Source organism: Plectropomus leopardus, chromosome 13 (assembly GCF_008729295.1).
Source record: "Plectropomus leopardus isolate mb chromosome 13, YSFRI_Pleo_2.0, whole genome shotgun sequence".
NCBI lineage: Eukaryota > Metazoa > Chordata > Actinopteri > Perciformes > Serranidae > Plectropomus > Plectropomus leopardus.
This window is the reverse complement of record NC_056475.1, coordinates 18479999-18504091: the sequence shown is the minus strand read 5'-3', so window position 1 is coordinate 18504091 and position 24093 is coordinate 18479999. Positions and strand designations below refer to the sequence as shown.

The 24093-nt window shown below is 36.8% G+C and overlaps 4 protein-coding genes and 1 pseudogene across 4 annotated transcripts; all 5 read left to right on the top strand.

Annotated features, from left to right (window-relative positions):
- The first annotated feature begins 5796 nt into the window (after window positions 1–5796).
- Window positions 5797–6782, top strand: LOC121952762 (annotated as a pseudogene).
- Window positions 6783–9361: 2579 nt separating this feature from the next.
- LOC121952761 (olfactory receptor 6C4-like) lies at window positions 9362–11632 on the top strand. The gene is given in 4 exon segments (XM_042499588.1): window positions 9362–9556; window positions 9559–10316; window positions 11064–11098; window positions 11619–11632. Coding segments are annotated over 4 exon segments (1002 nt in total).
- A 593-nt stretch (window positions 11633–12225) lies between these two features.
- Window positions 12226–13209, top strand: LOC121952760 (olfactory receptor 1-like). Its single transcript, XM_042499587.1, is given in 3 exon segments — window positions 12226–12520; window positions 12523–12914; window positions 12916–13209. Coding segments are annotated over 3 exon segments (981 nt in total).
- Window positions 13210–15610: 2401 nt separating this feature from the next.
- LOC121952795 (olfactory receptor 146-like) lies at window positions 15611–16598 on the top strand. The gene is given in 4 exon segments (XM_042499621.1): window positions 15611–15682; window positions 15685–15939; window positions 15941–16249; window positions 16251–16598. Coding segments are annotated over 4 exon segments (984 nt in total).
- Window positions 16599–19845: 3247 nt separating this feature from the next.
- Window positions 19846–20853, top strand: LOC121952759 (olfactory receptor 1-like). The gene is given in 3 exon segments (XM_042499586.1): window positions 19846–20322; window positions 20324–20720; window positions 20723–20853. Coding segments are annotated over 3 exon segments (1005 nt in total).
- Window positions 20854–24093: the final 3240 nt, after the last annotated feature.

The following is a 24093-nucleotide window of genomic DNA, read 5'->3' as shown; positions in this document are numbered from 1 at the left end:
AATCCCAGGAATTTACGATGCATTTTCTCCAAACACAGAGTGCAGTTTTATTGCATATAAATATATTGTTTCATTTTTGCAGGTTTCATTTGAAATATTTAAAGGATTAATGGTCAAAGGATCAATGTTGCAGTGCGAGTACTTCCTCTGGAGTTTGGCCTTTGATTTATTTATCTTTCAAAATAAATATGCAACTGAAAGTGTGTTGTTTTCGGAGAATATTAGAATGAAATAGAATATTATGGCAGATGTTATTTGCATCCAGGTATCAGTAGCTAGCAATTCTGTTTACACCTTGGTGCAAATACAAGGTATAAGGTAGATTTTTTTTGAAGATAATTAAAAAATGAAATTAAAATTTGTCCTTGATACTGCTACATTTTTTGGAGTTGAGGGAGAAGTTTAGGTTTCTCACAGCCTGGGGAATGAAGCTCTTCTGTATCTTTTTCAGATTGTGGCCGGGGTGGCTGCTGTCTTTCAGTGTCCTTTGGGCTTTGCAGACACCTCTCTTCACCGAGGTCACTGATGCGCTGTAGACAGGTACCAGTGATTTTCAGGGCAGTTTTAATTACCCGCTGTAGAGCCTTTCTGTCCTGGGCCGTGCACGAACCATGCCAGTTTGTGATGTTTCCAGTTAGTTTGCTTTCTATTGCTCCTCTGTAGAAGTTAACCAGGATCTTGCTCCAGAATTGATATGATAATGTGGCCTTTCAAATAGCCACATCTGTCCCTCCCATTCTTGTGAACACGATACATCAAGAAGTCCTTGAGGGAGGTTATTCAAATTTGGCTTAAATGTCCACTTGGACTAAAGAATTGACTGATTAAAATTTGGTGGTTGAAGGTCAAAGGTCAGTGTGACATCACACAACATGTTGTTGGCTGCAACCGAAGAGTTCATTAGTAATTATGACTACATTTAACATAAATGTCTTATAGGACATAATGATGATGTGTTGACATTTTATATCCAAAAGGTCAAAGGTTCTGGCTGTTGTTAAATGCCATAACACAGGAACAGAGGGTGAGATAGTTGGTCAGACACTACACTGTTTTCACTAATCTTGAGTTTGCATCTTGAAACTGTGCTGATTGTGTAGATCTTCGGTGCTGCTGGGTCGAAGATGTGTCTGAGGCATTCATGTTTTAGAATTTGTATCTTTTTTGCAGCAACATTTGAGGCATTGCCTAATGTCATGGCTACATACGGGTCTGGACAGACATGGATGTAAACTCTAAGTGCAACTTGAGTGGTTCGTGGAGGCATGTAACTGCAACATGGTATTCCAGTTCTGTCATATGTAAAGGGCATCAGTCTACCTACTTGATACTTGCTAAATGTGAAGCTAGAGTATAGTATAGCCTAAGCACTGGAAGTGCTAATTTGGCACTGTCTCAATGTAACAAAACAAACAACAACAACAATAACAACAAACAACAAAAAACAACAACAACACTACCAGCACCTTAAAGCTTACAAGTTAATGTTCTGTCATGCTTGTTTAATCCATACAAAAACCTAAATGTAGACACATTAAAAAATGAATGGTCTTGGTGGATGTTACATTTGAGGCTTTTTTGTTGTTCATCAAAAATACTTTTTTGTGTTTGTGAAATGTAGAGGATGATGAGAACTGTGATTCCTATGCAAGTTTATATGAATCTCTCCTTTACATGTTGTATACAACCCCAGGTCATGGACCGAATATGGCTGTGTTGTGAAAACTGGGCAATAGAATAAGTATCCATTTTTTCAGTTATTCTAAATAAGTGTTTGCTCCATTGGTGGAGATTAAATGCAGCGATAGCTGTCCTATTATGATTAGTTTTGGAACGCATATAATACTGGTGGTTTTGGAGTCCTCCATGAGAAAATTTTGAGCATCAAACATTTAATTTCGTGCACTCTGGTGAATTTTTCTGCTCAAATTTTTGTCTTTTATGCATCAACATAGATGTTTTTATTTGGTAGTGGACAAATAGATTTTTTAAATATTGATTGGGACTTATCCCTTGTGCCCCCCCCCATAATCTACTCCTATGCAAACAACTACTTAGGTCAACCAAACACACATTTATTCTATTGTTGTTAAAGTTATTGAGGTCATGGAACATTTGTAGCCTCATGAAGTAATGTAATTGTTGCTGTCTTACAATTTACCCAACATAACCTCCTCCCTTGACTGTCCCCTGCAGTTTGGGACAAAGTGTTTACCTAACTGTTCTGGATGTGTCATCATCCCGCAAGAGCAGCGTCAACAACTCATTAACAGCTTCATTAAGCTGAGCTGTTCCAGCTTTCAACAAGGGAGTAAAGAACAGTCCAGTTGTGAACTTTTTACTCATGAGGACTGCAAGAATCAGGCAATCATAATGGAAGTTTTTCCCATCTGACTTTATAGACATCTGTTAATTATGTAAAAAGCAGCATGGTTAGAAACATGAACAGGCCGTTTCCTGCTGGCACTGAATTATGCTTGTACTTGAAAAAGTAGGTTCTGAGCAGGATCTTATTCATTTGATTGGTCCATTATTACAAGTGAGGGAACATCAAATGTTTGTGAATCAATAGTTGGCTCCCATTTTTATCATAATGGTTCAACATAGCATCCCCATGGCTCCAGACACCACCAAAATGCCTGTTAATCATGCATGAACAGGATCTTGAAATACCTGAACTTTTCGTAATTACTGTGGTCCATTTCTGAGTGTCATGACGTAAACCAGACTGCTCCACACTTTGTGTTTGAGGTAGCAGGCAGACAAAGCTGGCAGGAACTTGTGCAAAGAGATGAAATCTGTCCTCAACATCCTCTTCTCCTAGATTGTGCCTTCAGATTCTGTCTAGCTTTTGAATAGTAGCGTCACATGTCTTTCGTTTATGTCACCACAGTAACATGTAACCCATCAGTGACTGCTTATACTCTTCGATTTACTTAGTGTTGAGTGATGATGGTAAGATCTGCTGCGTTTCATCACTGAATATGACACTATTCCGTCTAGTCGCTGTGTTGAAGCTGTTTCTTGTTTGGTTTAGGGTTATAGAAGATGAGCGGTGAGCAGTGCTGTTTGTGATGGAAATTGCTTTGCTATATGTGTTACTAGAGCTGTATGATATGGCGACATGTATTGTCTGACCATAAAAAATGTCTATCGTTTCATATTATGCTATATCATTTATTTCATTTATGCCATCTTACAATGCTTTGCATTCGTCCACATTGCCGAGGGGGTGTCCACACAACGCACAGCACCAAATTAAAAATATATGGAGGAGGTGTAAAGTGCTACCAAACGTTGGAATACTCAAAATGAGGAGGAGCTCATACCCAAAAGATGGGCTACCTCTGTCCTTTGGACGGGGTTTGGGAATGAAAGGTCAAACACAGAACAAGGGGTGGGTGAATATACCAATTTACTTGATATATCGCTGCTTGTTCCATGTGCATAAATGCATAAAATACCTTTATTGCAAACATCAAGTATAAATTGTCTTGTTTTTTTTACCACTGGCATGAGAATTGCTTCGGCATTTCATTTTTCCCTCTCTGCCTCTCATAGACATACACACAACGTAGGGTTTTTGCAGAGCTCCAGACGGTTACTATTTAGTCACATTTTGCTACCATGGAACACTACTATGACCTGCAAATACTATTATTATATGAACTGGAGAGCTTTTGGTTTGTTTCCAGCTCACAATACTTTACTTTATTTAACATTCTAACTATAATATAATCATGATATTATTTTAAATTACCCAGTAACCGAAAAGAATGAAACAAATGAGCCTCTCTTCAACTTATTTCGTATTTTCTTTACAGTCAACAATCTGTACCAACATTGAAAACTCAAGTAGCACAAACTGACCAATCACAGTTCTTGTGGTCTCCAAACCCCGACGTGTAGTTTAAGGCTTAGTCACACTAAACTGACATCAAAGAACTAGTGGTGATGAAGACTGACTGTTGTGTCCTCTCATGTTGCTTGTGTCTTGGCCAAAAAGTTGCGCCTGAACACGTTGCAAAGACTTCAGCTGATGCGCCTGTGCAAGAGAAAACAAGTCTGCAAATCAGCAGGCGTCAGTAGTCAGCATTCATCAGTAAAAAAAAAGGTAATGGGAAGACTGACAGGATGGATTCTTGATGCAGGTTAGCCAGTTTCTGCACAACGGTTTCGGCTAAAGAGCTCAATGTTAAAAAAAAAAAACGTACTTAATATAACAAGTTTGTTTTGATTTCACGCCCTCTGACTTTAGCCGTTTTTTTACTTTCTGTTCTTGTGTACCAGGTTGAACTGCCCATCAGTAATTTTATTCACCAACAGGCGTGCGTCGCTGTAGAGTTTGCATGTTCCCCACGTATCAGCATGGTTTTTCTCCAGGTTCTTCAGCTTCCTCCCACAGTCCAGAGACATGCAGTTTAGGTAAATTGGTGACTTTACATTGGCCGTTGGTGTGAATGGTTGTCTGTCATTGTCTGTATACGTGTCAGCCTTGTGATAGTCTGGCGACTTGTCCAGGGTGTACTCACCTCTTGCCAAGGGTCAGCTGGGATAGGCTCCAGCCCACCAGCAACCCTCAAGAGGATAAGCAGTTATGGCTAAAAAAATGAATGACAATAAAAAGGTTTAATGTGTTGAATTTAGGGGCATCTGTTGGCAGAAGTAGTATGTATGCTCATAACCATGTTTTCATTGGTTTATAATAGGGCTGCCCCTTAAAAGTCAGAGATTCAAATCATCAGCTGGCAACCCCTCAGTCAACTGAGATTGCTTCAAGTAAAGCGGTCTTTTGTTTGTTGTCTTGGCTAGTCAGTGTGCTTTGCAGTGTACTTCTAGGGACATTTTGGTCCCTAGATTTTGCTGTGTAGTAGCACTTTTGACTTTCATGCTGCGCTTTGGCACAGGCTGCATTGGACACTCAGGCATCTGCCCGAAGGAAGAGAGCCTTTACACTATAAGGCTCCGGGATAATATTGTTTTCTCTCTTCTGCTTAGAAGTGGTGAATTTACAGCTCACAGCAATTTAATAAAATACTGTCTTCTGCTTTTGTTTGATATCTGGCGTCAGCAAAAAAAATTGCACATTTTTGACACGCCGTTAGTGCAGTTAGCTTGTTTACTACATTATGTGAATGTCACAGGCACACTGAATATCCTGCAGAGCCTGTTTAAACTCAAAAGGTATATATGGAAAAAAAGAACTGTCAAATATTTGTATTGAACAGCGAAATCTGATTCGACAGGCATCATTCTTAGTCAGGTACAGCCCTAAGTTTATAATCATCTGAAATGAAGAATTATTGTGTTTTCATTATCTCACAGATACATTTTCGGTCAGACAACATGTTAGATCCTCAAAAACACAAGCGTGTCACTACTTAATTTAGAGCCTTTTTCTTTCCCTTTAGCTTATTGTGTTTTGCTATCATTGTAGCCTAAGGCATTCAAAGTTAAGTCACTGAAAGACAAAAAAACTACATAAAAACACAGTAAATGCTCCATATAGAAAGCTGCACCTGAGAGTCCTACAAATAGATTTCATAATTTCAGTAAATTATTTTGATTGAAAATGTTTTTGATTATGACTTACAGTAGACTCAAAGGATCAGACATTGACTTAAAGAGGAGGACTGTGGAACAGTCAAATCTTGTGACATGTTAACCACCAGAGAGATAGCAGGACGGGAAGAGCTCACCTCCCTCTATATACTAGAATACAGTGCTGACCTGCAGCACTGATTGCTGCAGTACAGACTGTGCTTTAGACAGTATGAGTTTAGCAAGAATCTTAAAATGGACTTTTTAAACTCACCTCTCGGGAAAAACATCACTTTTGTACGTCCTGCATATTTTGTAATACGTGGTTTTTCTGGCATCCCTAATGTCAAGTATTACAATGTCTTTCTCTTTTTTGTTTATATTGTTTCAGTGCTGGGAAACACAGCTGTAATGGCTGTAATATACTTGGATCATAATCTGAGAACTCCAAAATATGTTGCAGTTCTTAATTTAGCATTTGTGGACCTGTTTGGTAGCTCTGCTCTGGTGCCGAAGCTTCTTGACATCTTTCTGTTTAACCATCCCCACATCCCATACAACGACTGCTTGACGTACTTTTTTTTCTGCTACACCTTGCCTCTCAATGCAGGCTCTTAATCTGGTTGCTCTGTCCTATGACAGACTGATAGCTATCATCTTCCCTCTGCACTATCATGTGAAGGTGACCCACAGGTCCATGTTGTCTTTGATCGCCTCTTTCTGGGTCTTTATTATAATTGCTGTACTCACAGCCGTTGGCCTTCTTACAAGACTTTCCTTGTGTAAATCTGTGGTTATTAACAGCTATTTCTGTGACCACGGCCAGATATATCAATTGGCCTGCAATGATTATTTCCCCAACTATGTCATTGGTGTTTTGTTAATATTTCTTATTATTTGGCTTCCACTGACATTCATCGTGTTTAGTTATTCATATATTGGCTATGCATTGTCTAAAGTGCCACAGCTCAGGAGAGACTCAAGGCCTTTAAAACGTGCACAGCTCATCTTTCATTGGTGGCACTCTTTTTCATACCTTTATTAATCACATTTACCATTGGTTCCAAAATACATCCAAATGCCGGATCATTAACCTGTCTCTGACCTCTGTCTTTCCTCCCATGTTGAACCCAATTATTTATGTTCTGCAGACACAAGAAATCAAAGAATCTTTAAAAAAAGGCATATTAAAAATCAGAAGGAAATCGAAAGTTACAGTGAAGAAAGCGGTCATAAAATGACCTGTTGCGCATAGTTTGTACCTTGAGTTTAGGTCATTATGTACATTATAGTACAAGTTTTTAGAATAAAATGAATGAATTATGCAATAGCTATTGCAAATACTACTTTGTTTTTAACATATCAACAAATACATTAACATAAAAAATTATCTGGAATGTATTACACAAAAATTACTTCATAATAATTGAGCTCAAAATAAACTAGTCTACAGTATAACATGTATAACACTTCTACAATAAGAGTAGTTTTCCGCCAATTTGTTTAATATGTGTTTATATGCTTGTGTAGATAATCTGTTTTTTTGTGATCAGAGTTCGTGTCTCCATGTCTTGATGGAGTCTGTATATTAGGAAATGTTTGTTTTCATTTTCATCTTTTGATATGAAATCAAAAGAAGAAGCTGCTTTTTATTTCTAAAATGTATCGTTAGTTGTTATTAGTATTATTGTACTTTTCTACTTCTTATGGTTGTGCATAACTTGTTTTTTAAAAGGAACAAGACCAGTCTTGTTTTCTTGCTGGCTTCTCTGAATTAATCTACTGTGTTTTCTAACTCAATTCTGTCTCACATTCAACCTTTCTAGACATTCATCAAGATACCAACTTAACTTGACATGACAAAGTATTTGGGGATACACTGATTGTGAAATGCTGGGCTGATACTGATGTTTAAAAATACCAATTTGGCTGATAGCCGATATTCGATATCTGATTCTGTTGTTTTTATATTGATGTTTATTTTACTTTTGTTGTTATTTAATTCCCCTTTTGTGCTAGGGGAACAATAAATATGCAATATGAAGAAATAAACTGTTTCAAAGCAAGTTAGCTCCTCATTATGCTTCCTTTGAATGAGCACAAATTCAATCATACAGATTCATGAAACAACCTCTAATGTAAACTTTTTTCACATGAAAAACTGGTTTTAATTTTGCTTTAGGGGTTAAAAACTGTCAGTGGACACCTACCAAGTAGTTCTGATGAAACTGTCTGTTGGCTGTTCTAAATAAATGTGCTGGCTACATAATAGTGTCAGACTGTATCTAATATGAGTAAGGGACCGGTCAAAGCCTCTGACACTGAAAGTTGTCTTTCTGTGCCTCATGCTCTGAACACCACAGGAAAGAGACTGTAACACATGCTGCAGGTGCTACGCTGCCCCTCTGAGCTCATGCAATCATTTCACATCCCATTTGTCATTCAGCTTGCTACTTTAAGCTACAGCAAACAGTAATGTTACAACATGGCACGCTGTTTATTTGTGAAAGTCATCATATCCATTTGGGGACAGTGACATGGCTGTGACATTATATTTGCTGTTTGCCACTGTCCCTGCAGGAAAAACACTCAGTATGTTTACATGGACAGTTTAGTTGAGCTACGGTTATAGCTTCATTAGGCCATTTAATTGGACCCCTGTCCTTTTCCCAGCACACAACACAACCCGGGGGAGAATGGATTTATTGATGGAAGTATGTCCAACTCTGCCACGGATGGTCGTGATATGCCCCGTTAGCTTGTTGCTATATAAACCTATATTATTTACACAGTCTATGATATAGCCAGAATCACAATCACAATCTTTATTTACAATAATGTCGGTAGAAAACTGCTGTGTCATGTACATATAACCAAACAGCGTAGAGTAAACGCTGCCTTAATTGATTAGTTTTAAGCCACCAAAAACCCCAATATCACTTTTAATTGTAGCCCTACGCTTTATTGAGAATATTTTCAAGGCCTTACCTGTTTTGCAGCAACCCTCCCCCCCCCTCATAAATAACAGTCCCTATCCGTAACCACCGAGGGAGGCCAGTCGAGGTGAAGTCTGACTGCAGTTTTACTTGACGGAATAGCTCAACTTCAAATCAAATTATTGAGGTGCGTTAGTCTGACTTTGAGAAATTAGATTTAGTCCGATTTCTGTTGCACTAACACGTTTATATGTATTTTTACAGTCCATTTTTAGTTGGACTAACACAGTAATTCAACTTTCCTAACATCATCCAAATGTACTCACTGACAGGTTGCTACAGAACACCTTCGTTTGGAGTTTAGAAAGCAGGCAACGCAACAATGACTCTGTAAAACACAACTTTTGTTGTTGGTCTCAAACAGTGGCCTTCAGCTTGGCAGACGTGTTGTGACAAATCATTTACCATCCTCTCCATGCCCTGATGAGAAAGTGCACATAAGCTTTTTCATTTTAGAACATTGATATAGTGCATATGAAACGTGCAAAGGTGACAAATTTATGTTTTGCCAGAAATGTGCAATGCCAACATTTACATCAGGCGACTGTGCTGGTATCTAAATATGTAATAATGATTAGCTTGGATGAAAAAGGGTTTGTCTGATTCTTAGAGGATTACATACAATAGACACAGGGGATCGGACACTGACCTTATTTAACACGAAGTCAGAGGAGAACCGATTAGTCGCTCCTGTCAGAACGGTTAAAGCTCAGCGGAGCTTCAGCATCACAAAGAGAACAACACAACACAGCACTGACACACTGAAGACAACATTTATTAACATCAACCAATGCACTGTGGACAGGAAAAGCTTGAGTTTTACAATGAACTTATTTAACTCAGCTGTCGGGAAAAACATCACTTTTGTGCATCCTGCATATTTTGTAATACGTGGTTTTTCTGGCCTCCCAAATATCAAGTATTACTATGTCTTTCTCTTTTTTGTTTATATTGTTTCAGTGCTGGGAAACACAGCTGTAATGGCTGTAATATACTTGGATCATAATCTGAGAACTCCAAAAAATATATAGTTGTTTTTAATTTAGCATTTGTGGACCTGTTTGGTAGCTCTGCTCTGGTGCCGAAGCTTCTTGACATCTTTCTGTTTAACCATCCCCACATCCCATACAACGACTGCTTGACGTACTTTTTTTTCTGCTACACCTGCCTCTCAATGAATGCTCTTAATCTGGTTGCTCTGTCCTATGACAGACTGATAGCTATCATCTTCCCTCTGCACTATCATGTGAAGGTGACCCACAGGTCCATGTTGTCTTTGATTGCCTCTTTCTGGGTCTTTATTATTACTGTTATTCTTATTGCAGTTGGCCTTCTTACGAGACTTTCCTTCTGTAAATCTGTGATTATTAACAGCTATTTCTGTGACCATGGCCAGATATATCGACTGGCCTGCAATGACTATACACCCAGCTTTGTCATCAGTGTTTTGTTACCAGCTCTTATTATTTGGTTTCCTCTGATATTCATTATGTTTAGTTACATATATATTACCTTTGCATTGTCTAAAGTGGCCAAAGCTCAGGAGAGACTCAAGGCCTTTAAAACGTGCACAGCTCATCTTTCATTGGTGGCAATCTATTTCCTCCCAGTATTAATCACATTTACCTTAATGGAAAAAATACATCCAAATGCCAGGATCATTAACCTGTCTCTGACCTCTGTCTTTCCCCCCATGTTGAACCCAATCATTTATGTTCTGCAGACACAAGAAATAAAACAATCTGTGAAAAGGTTGTTAAAGCTCAGAGTGCAAACCAAAATTATAATAACCAGAGTTAACATAATGTGATGATGATGTTTTAGGTTTTCTCTTTTTGGCTTTATTTCCATCACTGTAAAACAGGAGTTATAAATGCTAGATTTATCTATATGTCTGAAAATTATGCATTTTTAATCCAATAACATTTTGTTTCAGTAAAATTGTTTTTGAAGATGACATAATACAAAAAAGTAACTGTAACACATACTTCTTTTACAGTGTATGAGCTGTCTTACAATAATAATAATGCAACTGATAATGTTTCTTACTTGTTCTGCAAAGTGCTTAGTATTGGGCATGCTGGTTCCAGCATGAGGAGATTTAAAAAAAATGTATAAAATATAAAAGTCTCAAAGAAATGATTGCATTATTCTTTTTTGTTATGTTGACAATTTATGAAAAAAGGCAGGGGTATAAAATTGTTATCAGATGTGAATATTGGTGTAAAATCAAAACCTTCGCATATATTATTGCTTTTTAAAAGATCAATTCTTTAGGAAACAAGTCATTGTAATCAAACAGTTAATATCCCTACACAGTAGTAATAGACTGCATACAGTAGTACAGTATAGTGTACTACACATGGAACGCAACCTTTCTTCTATTTTATTTTATTTTACACATTTTCATATATTTTGATAAAGAAGTTAAAACCAAAAAAGAAGGTTAACCCTGCATTTCTAAAATTAACCATTTTATTATGAACAAATGTGATGATGTTTCTTAGCATGACAATGCAGCTTTCTAACTACACCTAGAAAAATAACTTTGCATTCATTTTGTGACGTGGAATACAAGAATTGCTGGCAGTCTGTACATTTACGGTCACGAAGAAGAAGATATGTTATCTTAATAACAGACATACTTTTTTGTAGACTAGAGTATTTCTTCACGACACATGGTGCAACTGCGACTGTTTCACAACATGTTAAAACTGTAAACATTAATGGCCATACACAAGCTATTTGGTCATGCATCGGTGGGGGGTGGGGGGGTGGGGTAATTAGGAAGCACCTCTGTGGGTTGTTTTCATAGGGACACACGACCTGGGTGTTATATGGTTTGGAGAACGTTTTTTTTTTTGCCACTTGGGGGTTGTGAACACAACAGTGAAAGTTAATATGGTAAACTTGTAGCAAACAGTTGCTTTTTTTTTTTTACTCATTCAGCAGTTACAGGGCAAGATGATCAAATATTTTGAGTCTGGTCATCTGACAAATATTTGTTCGATATTCGCTCTCTTTTAGCCCTGTTTTTGTTGTCTACCATCTCCTGAGACGCTCTGGCTCTTTTTCTGCCAGATGCTTCACTGTGATCTCCAGCTGGTTGTTAACTATATGCTGTTTTGTGTCATCCATTTCAAATGAAAACAATAACAATGTTATGAGAGCATTGAGAGTGAACACCAATGATAAAGTTGTGGCGAGGGGAGCTACAGATTCACGAGATGATCCTCTGTAGGTTTATTACTATGAGGGACCCTGTTTCACATTGTCAGTGATGCATTATAATCACTGATTATAGTCACTTTAAACAGAAAACTAATTGAAATGTCATTCGCTGAAATACTATTTTAAAAAACAAATTGTCTTTTAGTAGCTGCTCTTTAGATTTGCAGATGGGAAACTGGAGTCAGTAAGATGGCTTGAAGTGGGTTTGTCTGATGATTACAGGATTACATACAATTTACTCTGGGGAACAGACACTGACCTTATTTACCAGAAATGCTAAGGAGGACTGCTTCTCGTAACAGCCGCTCCTGTCAAAACACTTAAAGCTTGACAAAGCTCTGTCACCAGAAAGAGAGAGGGAGTTAATCTCCACGTGAATACAACAGCACAGTGCAGATTCCGAGGCAAAGAAGAGGACAATTATTGGCATAAATCCTTGCGTTGTGGACAGTTTTTAATGGAGTTATTCAACTCAGCTCTCGAGAAAAACATCACTTTTGTGCATCCCGCATATTTTATAATAAGAGGTTTATCTAACATACCAATAATGAAACATTACTGTGTCTTTCTCTGCTTTGTTTATATTGTTTCAGTGCTGGGAAACACAGCTGTAATGGCTGTAATATACTTGGATCATAATCTGAGAACTCCAAAATATGTTGCAGTTTTAAATTTAGCATTTGTGGACCTGTTTGGTAGCTCTGCTCTGGTGCCGAAGCTTCTTGACATCTTTCTGTTTAACCATCCCCACATCCCAACAACGACTGCTTGACATTCCTTTTTTTCTGCTACACCTGCCTTTCGATGCAGTCATTTAATCTGGTTGCTCTGTCCTATGACAGACTGATAGCTATCATCTTCCCTCTGCACTATCATGTGAAGGTGACCCACAGGTCCATGTTGTCTTTGATCGCCTCTTTCTGGGTCTTTATTATAATTGCTGTACTCATAGCAGTTGGCCTTCTTACGAGACTTTCCTTCTGTAAATCTGTGGTAATTAACAGCTATTTCTGTGACCATGGCCAGATATACCGACTTGCGTGCAATGACCATTTCCCCAATTATGTCGTCAGTTGTTTGTACCCTGTTCTTATTTTTTGGCTTCCACTTGCTTTTATCTTGTTAAGTTACCTATATATTGGGATGTACATTGTCTAAAGTGGCCACAGTTCAGGAGACACTCAAAGCCTTTAAAACTTGCATAGCTCATCTCTCTTTGGTGGCAATCTATTTTATTCCACTGTTAATCACATTTACCCTGATGGAAAATATACATCCAAATGCCAGGATCATAAACCTGTCTGTTACCTCCATCTTTCCTCCCACGTTGAACCCAATTATTTATGTTCTGCAGACACAAGAAATCAAAGAATCTGTGAAAAAGTTGTTAAAATTCAAAAGGAAATCCAAAATAACAGTAAAGAAAATAATCATGAAGTGACCACTTGTGTATGCTATTCAGCATCAGTTTTGGTGTTTTCTCTGAAATGGCCATTGTAAATGGTAGAATTATCATTTCTAACATGATGCAAATGTTTTTAGGTGTGAATTGAATGATACTTGTCTAATCGTAACAAATCTGTGAGTGAAGTAGATATTATGTAACATATATTAAAATCAATTTTTAAAAATCACCCCAGAGTAATGGCTACAAACGCCTCTTACAGTGAATTAAGGTAAGACTGGAGTTTCTGCCTGTGTTATGAGAGCTGCATTCAAGAAGAAAGCAACTGAAAATGTTTTCAAAGGAATGTTAAAATACAGCAAACAATATTTTATATATACATTTAGAAAATATATATTATTTTTATAATTTTTTTTTATTAACATATATATTAAATAAATATATATACGTTTTCAAAAGTAAAACTAGAAGAAAGATGAAAGGATATATAATAATGATAATGATTTTTGTCCGTATGTGCTGATAAGCGAAATGTCCGATGTGTTATTTGATTTTTTTTTTCAGCTTCTGAAAGGAGTTAATAATAGCTGTCTACACTGAAATTACACCACAAATTACTCTACAAAGTAATTTTAACTTGCAAGCATAAAGCCTGGAGCAAAAGACACAGCTTAAAAAGAGATGTATGTCTTACCTTCTTGAAATTAAAAATTGAGCAAACAAGTTATTTTGATCAAACAGTTTGTGTCTCTGCCCGTTACCTTGTTGGAGTATCCAGTCTACTGTGTATCTTGACATTTATTTTCTGTTCATCTTCATATCTTTGGTAAAAACTAAAGAAACATATAAATAGCTTGAGTTTTGTGTTTCTGAAATCAATGATAGCTTGGTTATTGTTACAAATGTTATGTTCTTTCTATGTTATCATAAACAAGACTAAAGGGCTGTACACAATAAAAACAAAACACAATAAATTAAACAATATCTTTAACAATGGGAGTATTCACACTGATGAACATGAGAGTCTCTCTGTAATGTTATTCGCCATGTTGAATAAGAAGCCCTGTAAATTCTGGTGGATTGTGATAAGTGATACCAAAATCACTTGCCACTGTTGTCCTTTGAGTGATTGTTGGGAATTGGTGTTTAAATGTATTAAATGGCTATCACATTTATATAAAATATATTAGAGTAGGTTAAAATAAAAAATAGGATCTCATAAAATACACCAAACTATCAGTTTGGAACAATGATTAATAATGAAAATCATAATGATAAGCAAAATACTGTATCAATAGTAAAGATTTAGATAATTTGGAGTTCTGACAGCAGGGGTTGACAGCATTCACTATTGTGCAACATTAAATGGACATCATGTGTTTATAAAAATGTATTTAAATCCAGCAAAATCAAAAACCTGAATGTAACCGTAATACAATGTACTATAAACTAAATAAACATAACTTATGTCTCATAGGATATAATGATGACGTTCTGACATTTTAGATCCAAGAGGTCAAAGGTCAAATGTGACATCATAATGTTCTGCAAAAACACTTTTCTTGCTGTCACTCAATGTCATTAGTCAGGAACAGGAGGGGAGATATTTGGTCAGATACTATGTTGGTGACACTGATATTGAATGCCCACCTTAAAACTGTGCTGACTGTATAGATCTTTCTCTGTGTTGCCGAGGGGTGTGTGTGTGTGTGTGTGTGTGTGTGTGTGTGTGTGTGTGTGTGTGTGTCTGTGTGTGTGTGTGTGTGTGTGTGTGTGTGTGTGTGTGTGTGTGTGTGTGTCTTGTGTACAAAGGCATATAACTATGTGGCAGTATTTCTACTTGTGGAATTTTCATCTTGCACTGATTTTTTCATTTTTCTGTTTATAATTTATGACAAAAGTTTGTCCTCCTGGTTCTCAGCGATGTCAGGAGAATGTCAGCACTAATAAGCTTTGTAATATGGCCTCACACAAAGTTTTTGCTCAAGTTGAAGGCTGTCATTTCACGCAGACATGTATTTGCGTCACCCGAGGCAAATGTGCATTTTTATTTAGTCTGAACACATTGTTAGTCAAGTTAAATGTCACTCCTTTGCATCTGTGACATTGGAATTTTATTACTCATCATGTCTTATCTTTGGTTGTCGGTAATGATCAGGTAATTGTCGTTGGTAATTGCATCTGATGACATAAACTGTGAGACAGGTACACACTGATTGGCTGTGACACACTGATGTGACACAGTCTCCTGCATTTCTACTGTCTCTCGGTGAAAGGAGCAGGATATTAATATCAGGTGTCTCATTTCAGTATACTGTGCACTTAATGTTGTCTGAGGTGAGTTTGGTAACAAAAAAGCCTATTAAACAACTGTGCCATCCTTTATTATATACTCTGTTATTTTCTCTTTGTACATCTAGGCAAACAGATTCTCGTAATGACCCATGAAGAGAGACCTGCTACCATATTTAATTCAACATTTGTTCGTCCTGCAAAGTTCTATATCAGTGTGGGTTTACCAACATCCCTCATGTGAAGTATTTCTATGTTTTTATGTGTTTCGTCTACATCATGACTGTTCTTGGGAATAGCCTCCTTCTCTCACTTATTTACCTGGTCAAGACTCTTCGTACTCCTAAATACATGATTGTGTTTAACCTGGCATTGACAGATTTTTGTGGGAGCACGGCTCTTATCCCAAAACTCTTGGACACATTTTTGTTTGACAGGAGATACATTGTTTATGAGGCATGCTTAAGTAAGTTATATGTTCTTTGTTTTATTCTTTGCAAGTTTGCAGTCATGGACGCTTGTCACGATGGCATTTGACAGATTTATAGCAATTTGCTTTCCTCTAAGGTATCATAGTATTGTGACTAAATCAGCTATTGCTGCAATGCTGCTGTTTGCGTGGGCCTTTTTATTGGCTCTAGTATCATTTACTGTTGGACTTATTGATCGCCTCTCCTTCTGTAGATCTTTGGTGGTAAAGAGTTTTTTCTGTGATCATAACCCAGTATATCGCCTGGCTTGTAATGACACGTCTTTAAATAACATAATGGCATATGTTGCTTTCATTTGTAGCTATCTGTATTCCTCTTGTTTTAATAGCATTGACATATGTTTGCATTTCCATAGCACTGAGCAGGATTGCATTAGGAGAGGAACGACTCAAAGCATCTAAAACCTGTACTTCTCACCTGATTCTTGTTGCTATTTTTTATCTACCACTTGTGGGCACCAACATAGCATCAGTAGCCACCACCTCCATCCACCCTAATACAAGGATTATAAACTCCACTTTGACACACACCATACCAGCTTTGCTCAATCCTGTTATATACTCTTTAAAGACAGAAGAAGTGCTGAACTCCATCAAGAAGCTTTGCAGAACAAGTATGGTCAATCTCACAGCCAACAAATAATGAACTCTATGACTGCTATAATGACACATTAACGAGTTCATAATAGCATAATTGTTTTTGTATATTTGTAGCAATGATACGTTTTATAAGCAATATAATTTTACCTTTAGAGATGGTTATGTGGTATCTTGTCACTTACTGCACTCTCCCTTAAAATGGTTTCATTATTATTACTGTAGCATAATGATCTCCTACCCAAAGTGAAATGAGGAAATTCAGTCTGTTATGAATGTTTTGGTTATAAATTCCTCAACATAACATTTTTTTTGATACAAAGATTCAGTGCATGCTTCTCTTTACATCTATTTAATATTTTGGAAATTACACATAATTTCATAATGTGTTTGGAGGTTGGAGCTCTCATTCAGAGCCTTTTGGTTAGTTTACATATACATTTGAATCCAGGTTTTGAGTGTTATCTTAATTTAGATCAGAGTTACAATTATTCATTGATTATTTAACTGATAGATTAACAGAAAAATAATCTGCAACGATTTTGATAATTGGTTGTTTCAGTTATTTTTTAAGCAAAAATGCAAAATACTATCTCATTCCAGCTTCTTACCTGTGATGATTTAATGCTTGTCATTGTCATGTACATATTAATCTGAATATATTTTGGTTTTGCATTGTTGGTTGAATAAAACAACATATCTGAATGCATCTCCTTGGGCTGCTTTGTGCATCTGACATTTTATAAACAAAAAAAAAGTTAATGGAGAAAATAATTGGGGGATTAATCAATAATGAAAATAAGTGTTATAGTATATCCAAGTCTGCTCTTTGTTTTTATCATGCAGAAAAGTACCGGACAGTACTAATTGCATTTATGCTCTCTGCCCCAATGCTTCGACAGAAATTGGGAAAAGGGCTTTTGGGTATTTTGCACCCTCAGCCTGGAATTTGTCGCAGAATGACTAGAAAACTCACGGAGCTTTTTGATGTCTTTATATCTGAAATGAAGGAGTTAGAAGCAGATTCTATAGAATGTTGTTGTAGCCTGCCTGGTTTTACAAATGACCCCCGGAGCATGACCTTGACTGATAGATAGGTCCCTTTTAATGCTGATATTAGAGCTTGTTAATTGTATTTTGTCTCCTTTGTGTCTCTGTCTGCAAGTTTGTGTTTTCACTGCTGACTGTCTTGGCCATGTCTCCCTTGAAAAAGAGATTCTTAATCTCAATGGGACCAACCTGTGCAACATATAACTGGGATACTCCCCTAAGATAATTGTGTGTATCTCAATGTGCTCATCTAGTTTTAATAAAATATTCAATTTTGTCAGTATTTAATATTATCAATATTAAACTACATGCTGGGTCGGACCAAACTTCCCCCTCAGTTATCCAGAAAAATAAACAGCAACATGTTAAGTATCTTTGAGGTCACATTGACTTAAGTACTATTTATAAAAGCTTGGCAAATTCCAAATACTATCAATTCTGTGCTTATTTTATCATTAAAATACTGACCACTGAATTTAAAATTTTCAAGCTGAAACAAGGTTTAGGAGTCTACAGCCACACTACCTGTGGTGAGACTGTACTTGTGTGCTGCAGTAACTTGAGCTAAATGCTATATGCTGGTATTAGGCAGGTATGCCATGTTCACCATCTTTGTTTAGAACACAAAACACAAAGTCCAACTGAGTCTGAAGAGACTCACATTACTTTTGCAGGTTTTTGGTCATAAAACCAAATACTTGATAATTTAAGTATTGTCCCGATGATGGCACTAGACGAAAGGTTAAGTGATCACCAAACAGTTCATCTTGAGGGGAACATGAATGTGTACCAGACTAATGCAAATACAACTGACAGAAATATTTCATTACAAACCTATTATGTCAGGAGATTGCTCCATAGGATTCATCCTCAGGAGATCCCGAATGAGTAGGTGAGCATCTCATCCAGACAAATCCTTAAAACGGCATGCAGCGATGGAAATATAACTGTGTATTCAGGATACGTCTGAGGCAAAGATTGCAAGTTGTCTATGTTGCATTGCCAATACCTCTAACTAAGATGTTTGACATGCTTGGGCTGCCAGTTTTTCACAAAATGAATTTAAGACAAATTTGATCTCACACATAGTTAATTTATATTAACTTGAATGTGACCCATATAACCAACAATTTTACATCACTTCAGTTCTGGGGGATACAATAGGTCAAACTGTTAGTGAGTTGTAAGTGAGCCCTTTGTTAGATCATGAGGCAAACTAATACAAATGATTTGTTCTGCTTAGACTGTATTTTTTCCCCATATTTAAATGAAATTTAAAATTTCAATTCCAAACTGATGGCCTATGTTAAACATGCTTAACCATAGACTTGCTAAACATGAGCATGTTGGCATGTCACCGTGAGCATGTAAGCATGCTGAATTATCATTTTCATTTGCATTTATGCTAATTGAAAAATGACTGTGGCAGATGAGCACTTTCATGTTGTTCAATGTCGGTTTGGCACTTTGCATTGTGCTCTCTTGCTAGTGTCCAACATGGTGAAGTTTGAATACTTCAGTCATGGTATGTATTTTCCACTGTTGAAGGAATTTCTGTAATTCAGAAGGTCCCTCGGAGATGGTAGCACTGTGTTATGATTTTGATGATTTCCATTTAATAAACACCTCACAGAAATGCACAGGGATGAGTAGACACATTCACCTTGCTTGTTGCCTTATACAACTGAGGTACCAAGGTTTGAGTTAGGCAGATAAATAGAGTATCTTTAAAACTTTATCCTGGAGACAGTAGTTAACTGAGGTGATTGCATCAGCACATTCATGACATAAACTATTAGACAGTTTAACACTGAATAATCATATGACACATCCTCCTGTAGTTCCACTGTTCCACGGTGAAAGTGGTGAAATATAAATATCAGGTCTCTCGCAGTACAGCTCACTTCGGTGCACTGCACACTTGATGTTGTCTGACTTGAGTTTGGTCACTGATCAATCAACTGCGTCAACCAACATTATATATTCTTAATTTTCTGTTTGCTACTTCCTTTTATTAAATCAAATCATTATTATAAGTAATCATTTCTTGCACTGCACTTTAAATTTTATTCATGCATTTTTTTTATTCTAGTTTGTTTTTATTTCCTGTTCTATTGGCTCTTTAGTGACTGTTTCTTTTGCACTTTGTATGCGAAGCACTTTGAATTGCCCTTTTGCTAAAAAGAAAACTAGAAATACGCTTGATTTTTTTCCTTGTACATCTAAGGAAACAGACACTCGTAATGACGGCAGAAGAGGAGAGAGCTGCTACCATATTTAATTCAACATTTGTTCGTCCTGCAAAGTTCTATATTAGTGGGTTTAATAACATCCCTCATGTGAAGTATTTCTATGTTTTTATGTGTTTCGTCTACATCATGACTGTTCTTGGGAATAGCCTCCTTCTCTCACTTATTTACGTGGTCAAGACTCTTCATACTCCTAAATACATGATTGTGTTTAACCTGGCTTTGACAGATTTGTGTGGGAGCACGGCTCTTATCCCAAAACTCTTGGACACATTTTTGTTTGACAGGAGATACATTGTTTATGAGGCATGCTTAAGTTATATGTTCTTTGTTTTATTCTTTGCAAGTTTGCAGTCATGGACGCTTGTCACGATGGCATTTGACAGATTTATGGCAATTTGCTTTCCTCTAAGGTATCATAGTATTGTGACTAAATCAGCTATTGCTGCAATGCTGCTGTTTGCGTGGGCCTTTTTATTTTAGTTTTTTGTTATTCATTGTTAAGCTTATTGATCGTCTCTCCTTCTGTGGATCTTTGATCGTAAAGAGCTTTTTCTGTGATCATGGACCAGTATATCATCTGGCCTGTAATGACACATCTTTAAACCTCATACTCTCAGTTACCGCTATCACTATTATCATCTGTATTCCTCTTGTTTTAATAGCATTGACATATGTTTGCATTTCCATAGCACTGAGCAGGATTGCATCAGGAGAGGAACGACTCAAAGCATTTAAAACGTGCACTTCTCATCTGATTCTTGTGGCTCTTTTCTATCTACCACTTGTGGGTACCAACGTAGCTTCACTGGCCTCCTCCATCCATCCCAATGCGAGGATCATAAACTCCTCTTTGACACACACCATACCAGTTTGCTCAATCCTATAATATACTCTTTAAAGACAGAAGAAGTGCTGAACTCTATTAAGAGGCTTAGCAAAAGATATAGGATCAACTACATAACCTCATCAAAAAAGGTGAACTCTTTAATGACCCATTAAGGGTGTTACAAAAGACAATTGTGTGTTTTCATTAAGTTGATACAATTATATTCATTCATCCTTAGACAATAATCTTATGTACAAAATAAAATCAGGGATTTCCAATATAGTGAATTGCTGTGACTGCAGGCTTTTTTTTTTTTTAAATAATTATTTCTGGGAAAAATACCAAACCATCTGCAGCTCTGTTCTGAACAAACTTTATTGTCATTGTCTTAAAGAGCAGGTACAACAGTGACCTCCTCTGTCTATCTCTGAGAGTGTCTCCAACAACAGTAGCTATTTGTTTTTGTATTTTACAGCACTTCAGCAAATATATGTTGATATAAAAATATAATGTAATAGATAGAAGTTTAACTCTTTGAAACCTAAGCAATTTGGCCTGATTTCTATCAAAAGTATGCGAAGGAGACAATGAGCAATGAAAGAAAAAATATTGCCCAAAAGTTGGCAAGAAATTAGTTAAATAAATACCAGAAAATTACTTGAAAAACAACAAAACAAAACGAAAATGAAAAACAAAAAACAGGTAAAAAGTGCTTAAAAATTAATAATTATTCTGTAATGTAATTTTAAATATGTAATTATGATAATACGAAATACAGTTTTTCCATAAATGTATAAATATCTACACTTTTTAATAAACCCATTCTATCTCCTGTCTTTCTATATTGTTAATTACTGCTCTGCTTTAGTTTCCCTGCATAGGACTGTCTTTTTATTTTCTTTTAATTTTTCAGCTTATGTACTTGATATGTCCGGTCTCTGGTGGGAGCAGTCACACTGCACTCTTATTTTACAATCACTTACATTAAAATCCATGTAGAGCATTAGAAAAATTGGTCAGCTTACATCCATTTTGTGCAGAGATATTGCAAAGTTCAAGCTTGGTGAAATACAGTTTGACAGTTTAGATGTAATGAGCCTCGACAAAAAGAGGCAAATAAGACTCACAAAGACTGAAAATGAATTGAGGAGTGTACATAAGGGAGGCTTGCACCATCTAGTGTTTTGCTTTTGTATTTCACTGGATTAGTGGATTACATTTGAAATACGTAAACCAAAAAGAAACACGATGACTCACCAAGTCACAGTGTCTGCTATGTTACTGTTTTATTGTTAGCAGCTATAGATAACTGTAAGGTTTCAGTCTCTTGCAAATATATTAAATTGGATGACATCTGTAATAGCTAATGAGCTAAGCATCGGCCATTTCTATTAAAATTAGAAGAATGACATATTTTGTCACCTTTTTTATCTGGCGTTGAGATCAAGATGATTTGGATTCAATACATTGTGAGGCAGATGAAAATAAACCAGAAGTGATGTATTCGCGTGGCCAAAGTAATGAAGAACTAACATTTTCTCCCGTCTTATTTACAATTTCATTTCTGCCTTTCAACAAAAGGTGATCACACACCAGTGAAATCTCAAAGGTTTTAGGGCATATGATGGTTTCAACAGTAGGGTGAATGAGAATGTGAGAGATTTACTTATATAAAGGATTTAGTTAATGCCAACATTGGGGAGGACACATATGAAACGGAGGTTTTGGGGAGCTTCAGCTAGAAAATCTGGGCATCAAACACTTAATCTCCTGAATTCTGGTGTTTTTTATCAACCAATTTGTGCATTTTGTGCATCAAATTATGGTGCAGGTGTCTTTACTTTGGTCAAAATAAAAGTCCAATGCTACTTTCAGTTTTTCGGGGGGGATGGGGGAGGGGGCAATGCACATGTTCTTAATATTGACAGGGACGTTTCCCATGTGTCCCGAAAAATCTACATCCATAGATGGAGGATGTGATTTAACTCCCAAGACTAAAATCAGAGAATCCAGTTTGATCCATTATCTCCTCTCAGCATGAGGTTGATGTTTTTAAATTGTGAGGTCAAAGAAACTTTAGGGATAAGTGCTATAAATGATACAAACATGCAGATCTACAGAAATGAAAACATGGCAAATGAGATGACATGTACAAGAAAGAATGTACTCTTGAACTGAGCACAAGAAACAAGAAATAACCTAATGCAGTTTATGGAGCAACAATAGTAGACCATGTGATGCTGTCACAGATTAATACCTGAGTGTCATGCATGGTACAGCTTTGCACTGTACACATAAACCCACTAGAGGGCAGGCACTCATCATATTATCATTCTGTAGTCCTCCTTTAGCGCCACTCAGTGGTGAGTAGAAAAATAAATCAAAACCATCCACAGATATCACTCGTTAATTTGGACACATGAAACTCATAGGGGGCATTTTGCTTATTTAGATGTATATAAATGTACTTGTACACCAGATCGATGGATGCAATACAATTCTATTGCATAGTGTTCCTTGAAGATGCATTTAATGTTAAACAGGCCATGGGAAGCCAAAACAAAAATGTTTGTAATGAGTGCAGTTTGTGTAGCCGTCACCAGAGAATGTTAATGACCTTGTCTTTAACAAACAACAACAGACAACAAGGTCACTGTGACCTTGCGTCAATCATATTCTTGTGGACACAAGGACTCAAGAAGGCCTTGAGGGAGTTTTCTCAAATTTGCCACAGATGTTCTCCTGGCTTTAAGTATGAACTTATTAGAATTTGGTGGTCAAAGGTCAAGGTCACTGTGACCTTACAAAACATGTTTTTAGCCAAAACTCAAGCATTAATTAGCTAGTTATGACACAATTTTACACAGATGTCTACTAATGATGAAGTGACATTTTGTATCGACAAGGTGAAAGGTCAACTTCACTTCTACATCATGATGTTCTACAAAAACACTTTTCTGGTCATTACTCAATGTCATAACTCAGGAACACAAGGGTAGACATTTAGTCAGATACTGAATTGGTGACACTGATCTTGGGTGCCGAACTTAAAACTGTGCTGATGCATGGATCTTCTGTGCTGCTGGGGGAAAGATTTGAAACCTCCATCTTTTCACACACGTGGATATAAACTGTAAATGCAACAGGTTTACGGTGGCCTGCAACTGTGAGCATTTAGTTTAAGTGTTTTATATTGTGTGCAAGAGAGCCAAGGACAGTTGTAAATAGGGCTGGGTATTATTTTAAAAAACTGTGATACTGAACACCAGTAGGCTTAAAGTGATGTTGATACCAATAGTTGCCCACTTCATCTGATACCACTAATGTGAATGGTGTGGCGTGTGCTTTAGTTGTACTTTTGCACATTTTGGTGGCATCTTGGCAAACTGCCTGCTCGATCAAATACACCGGTT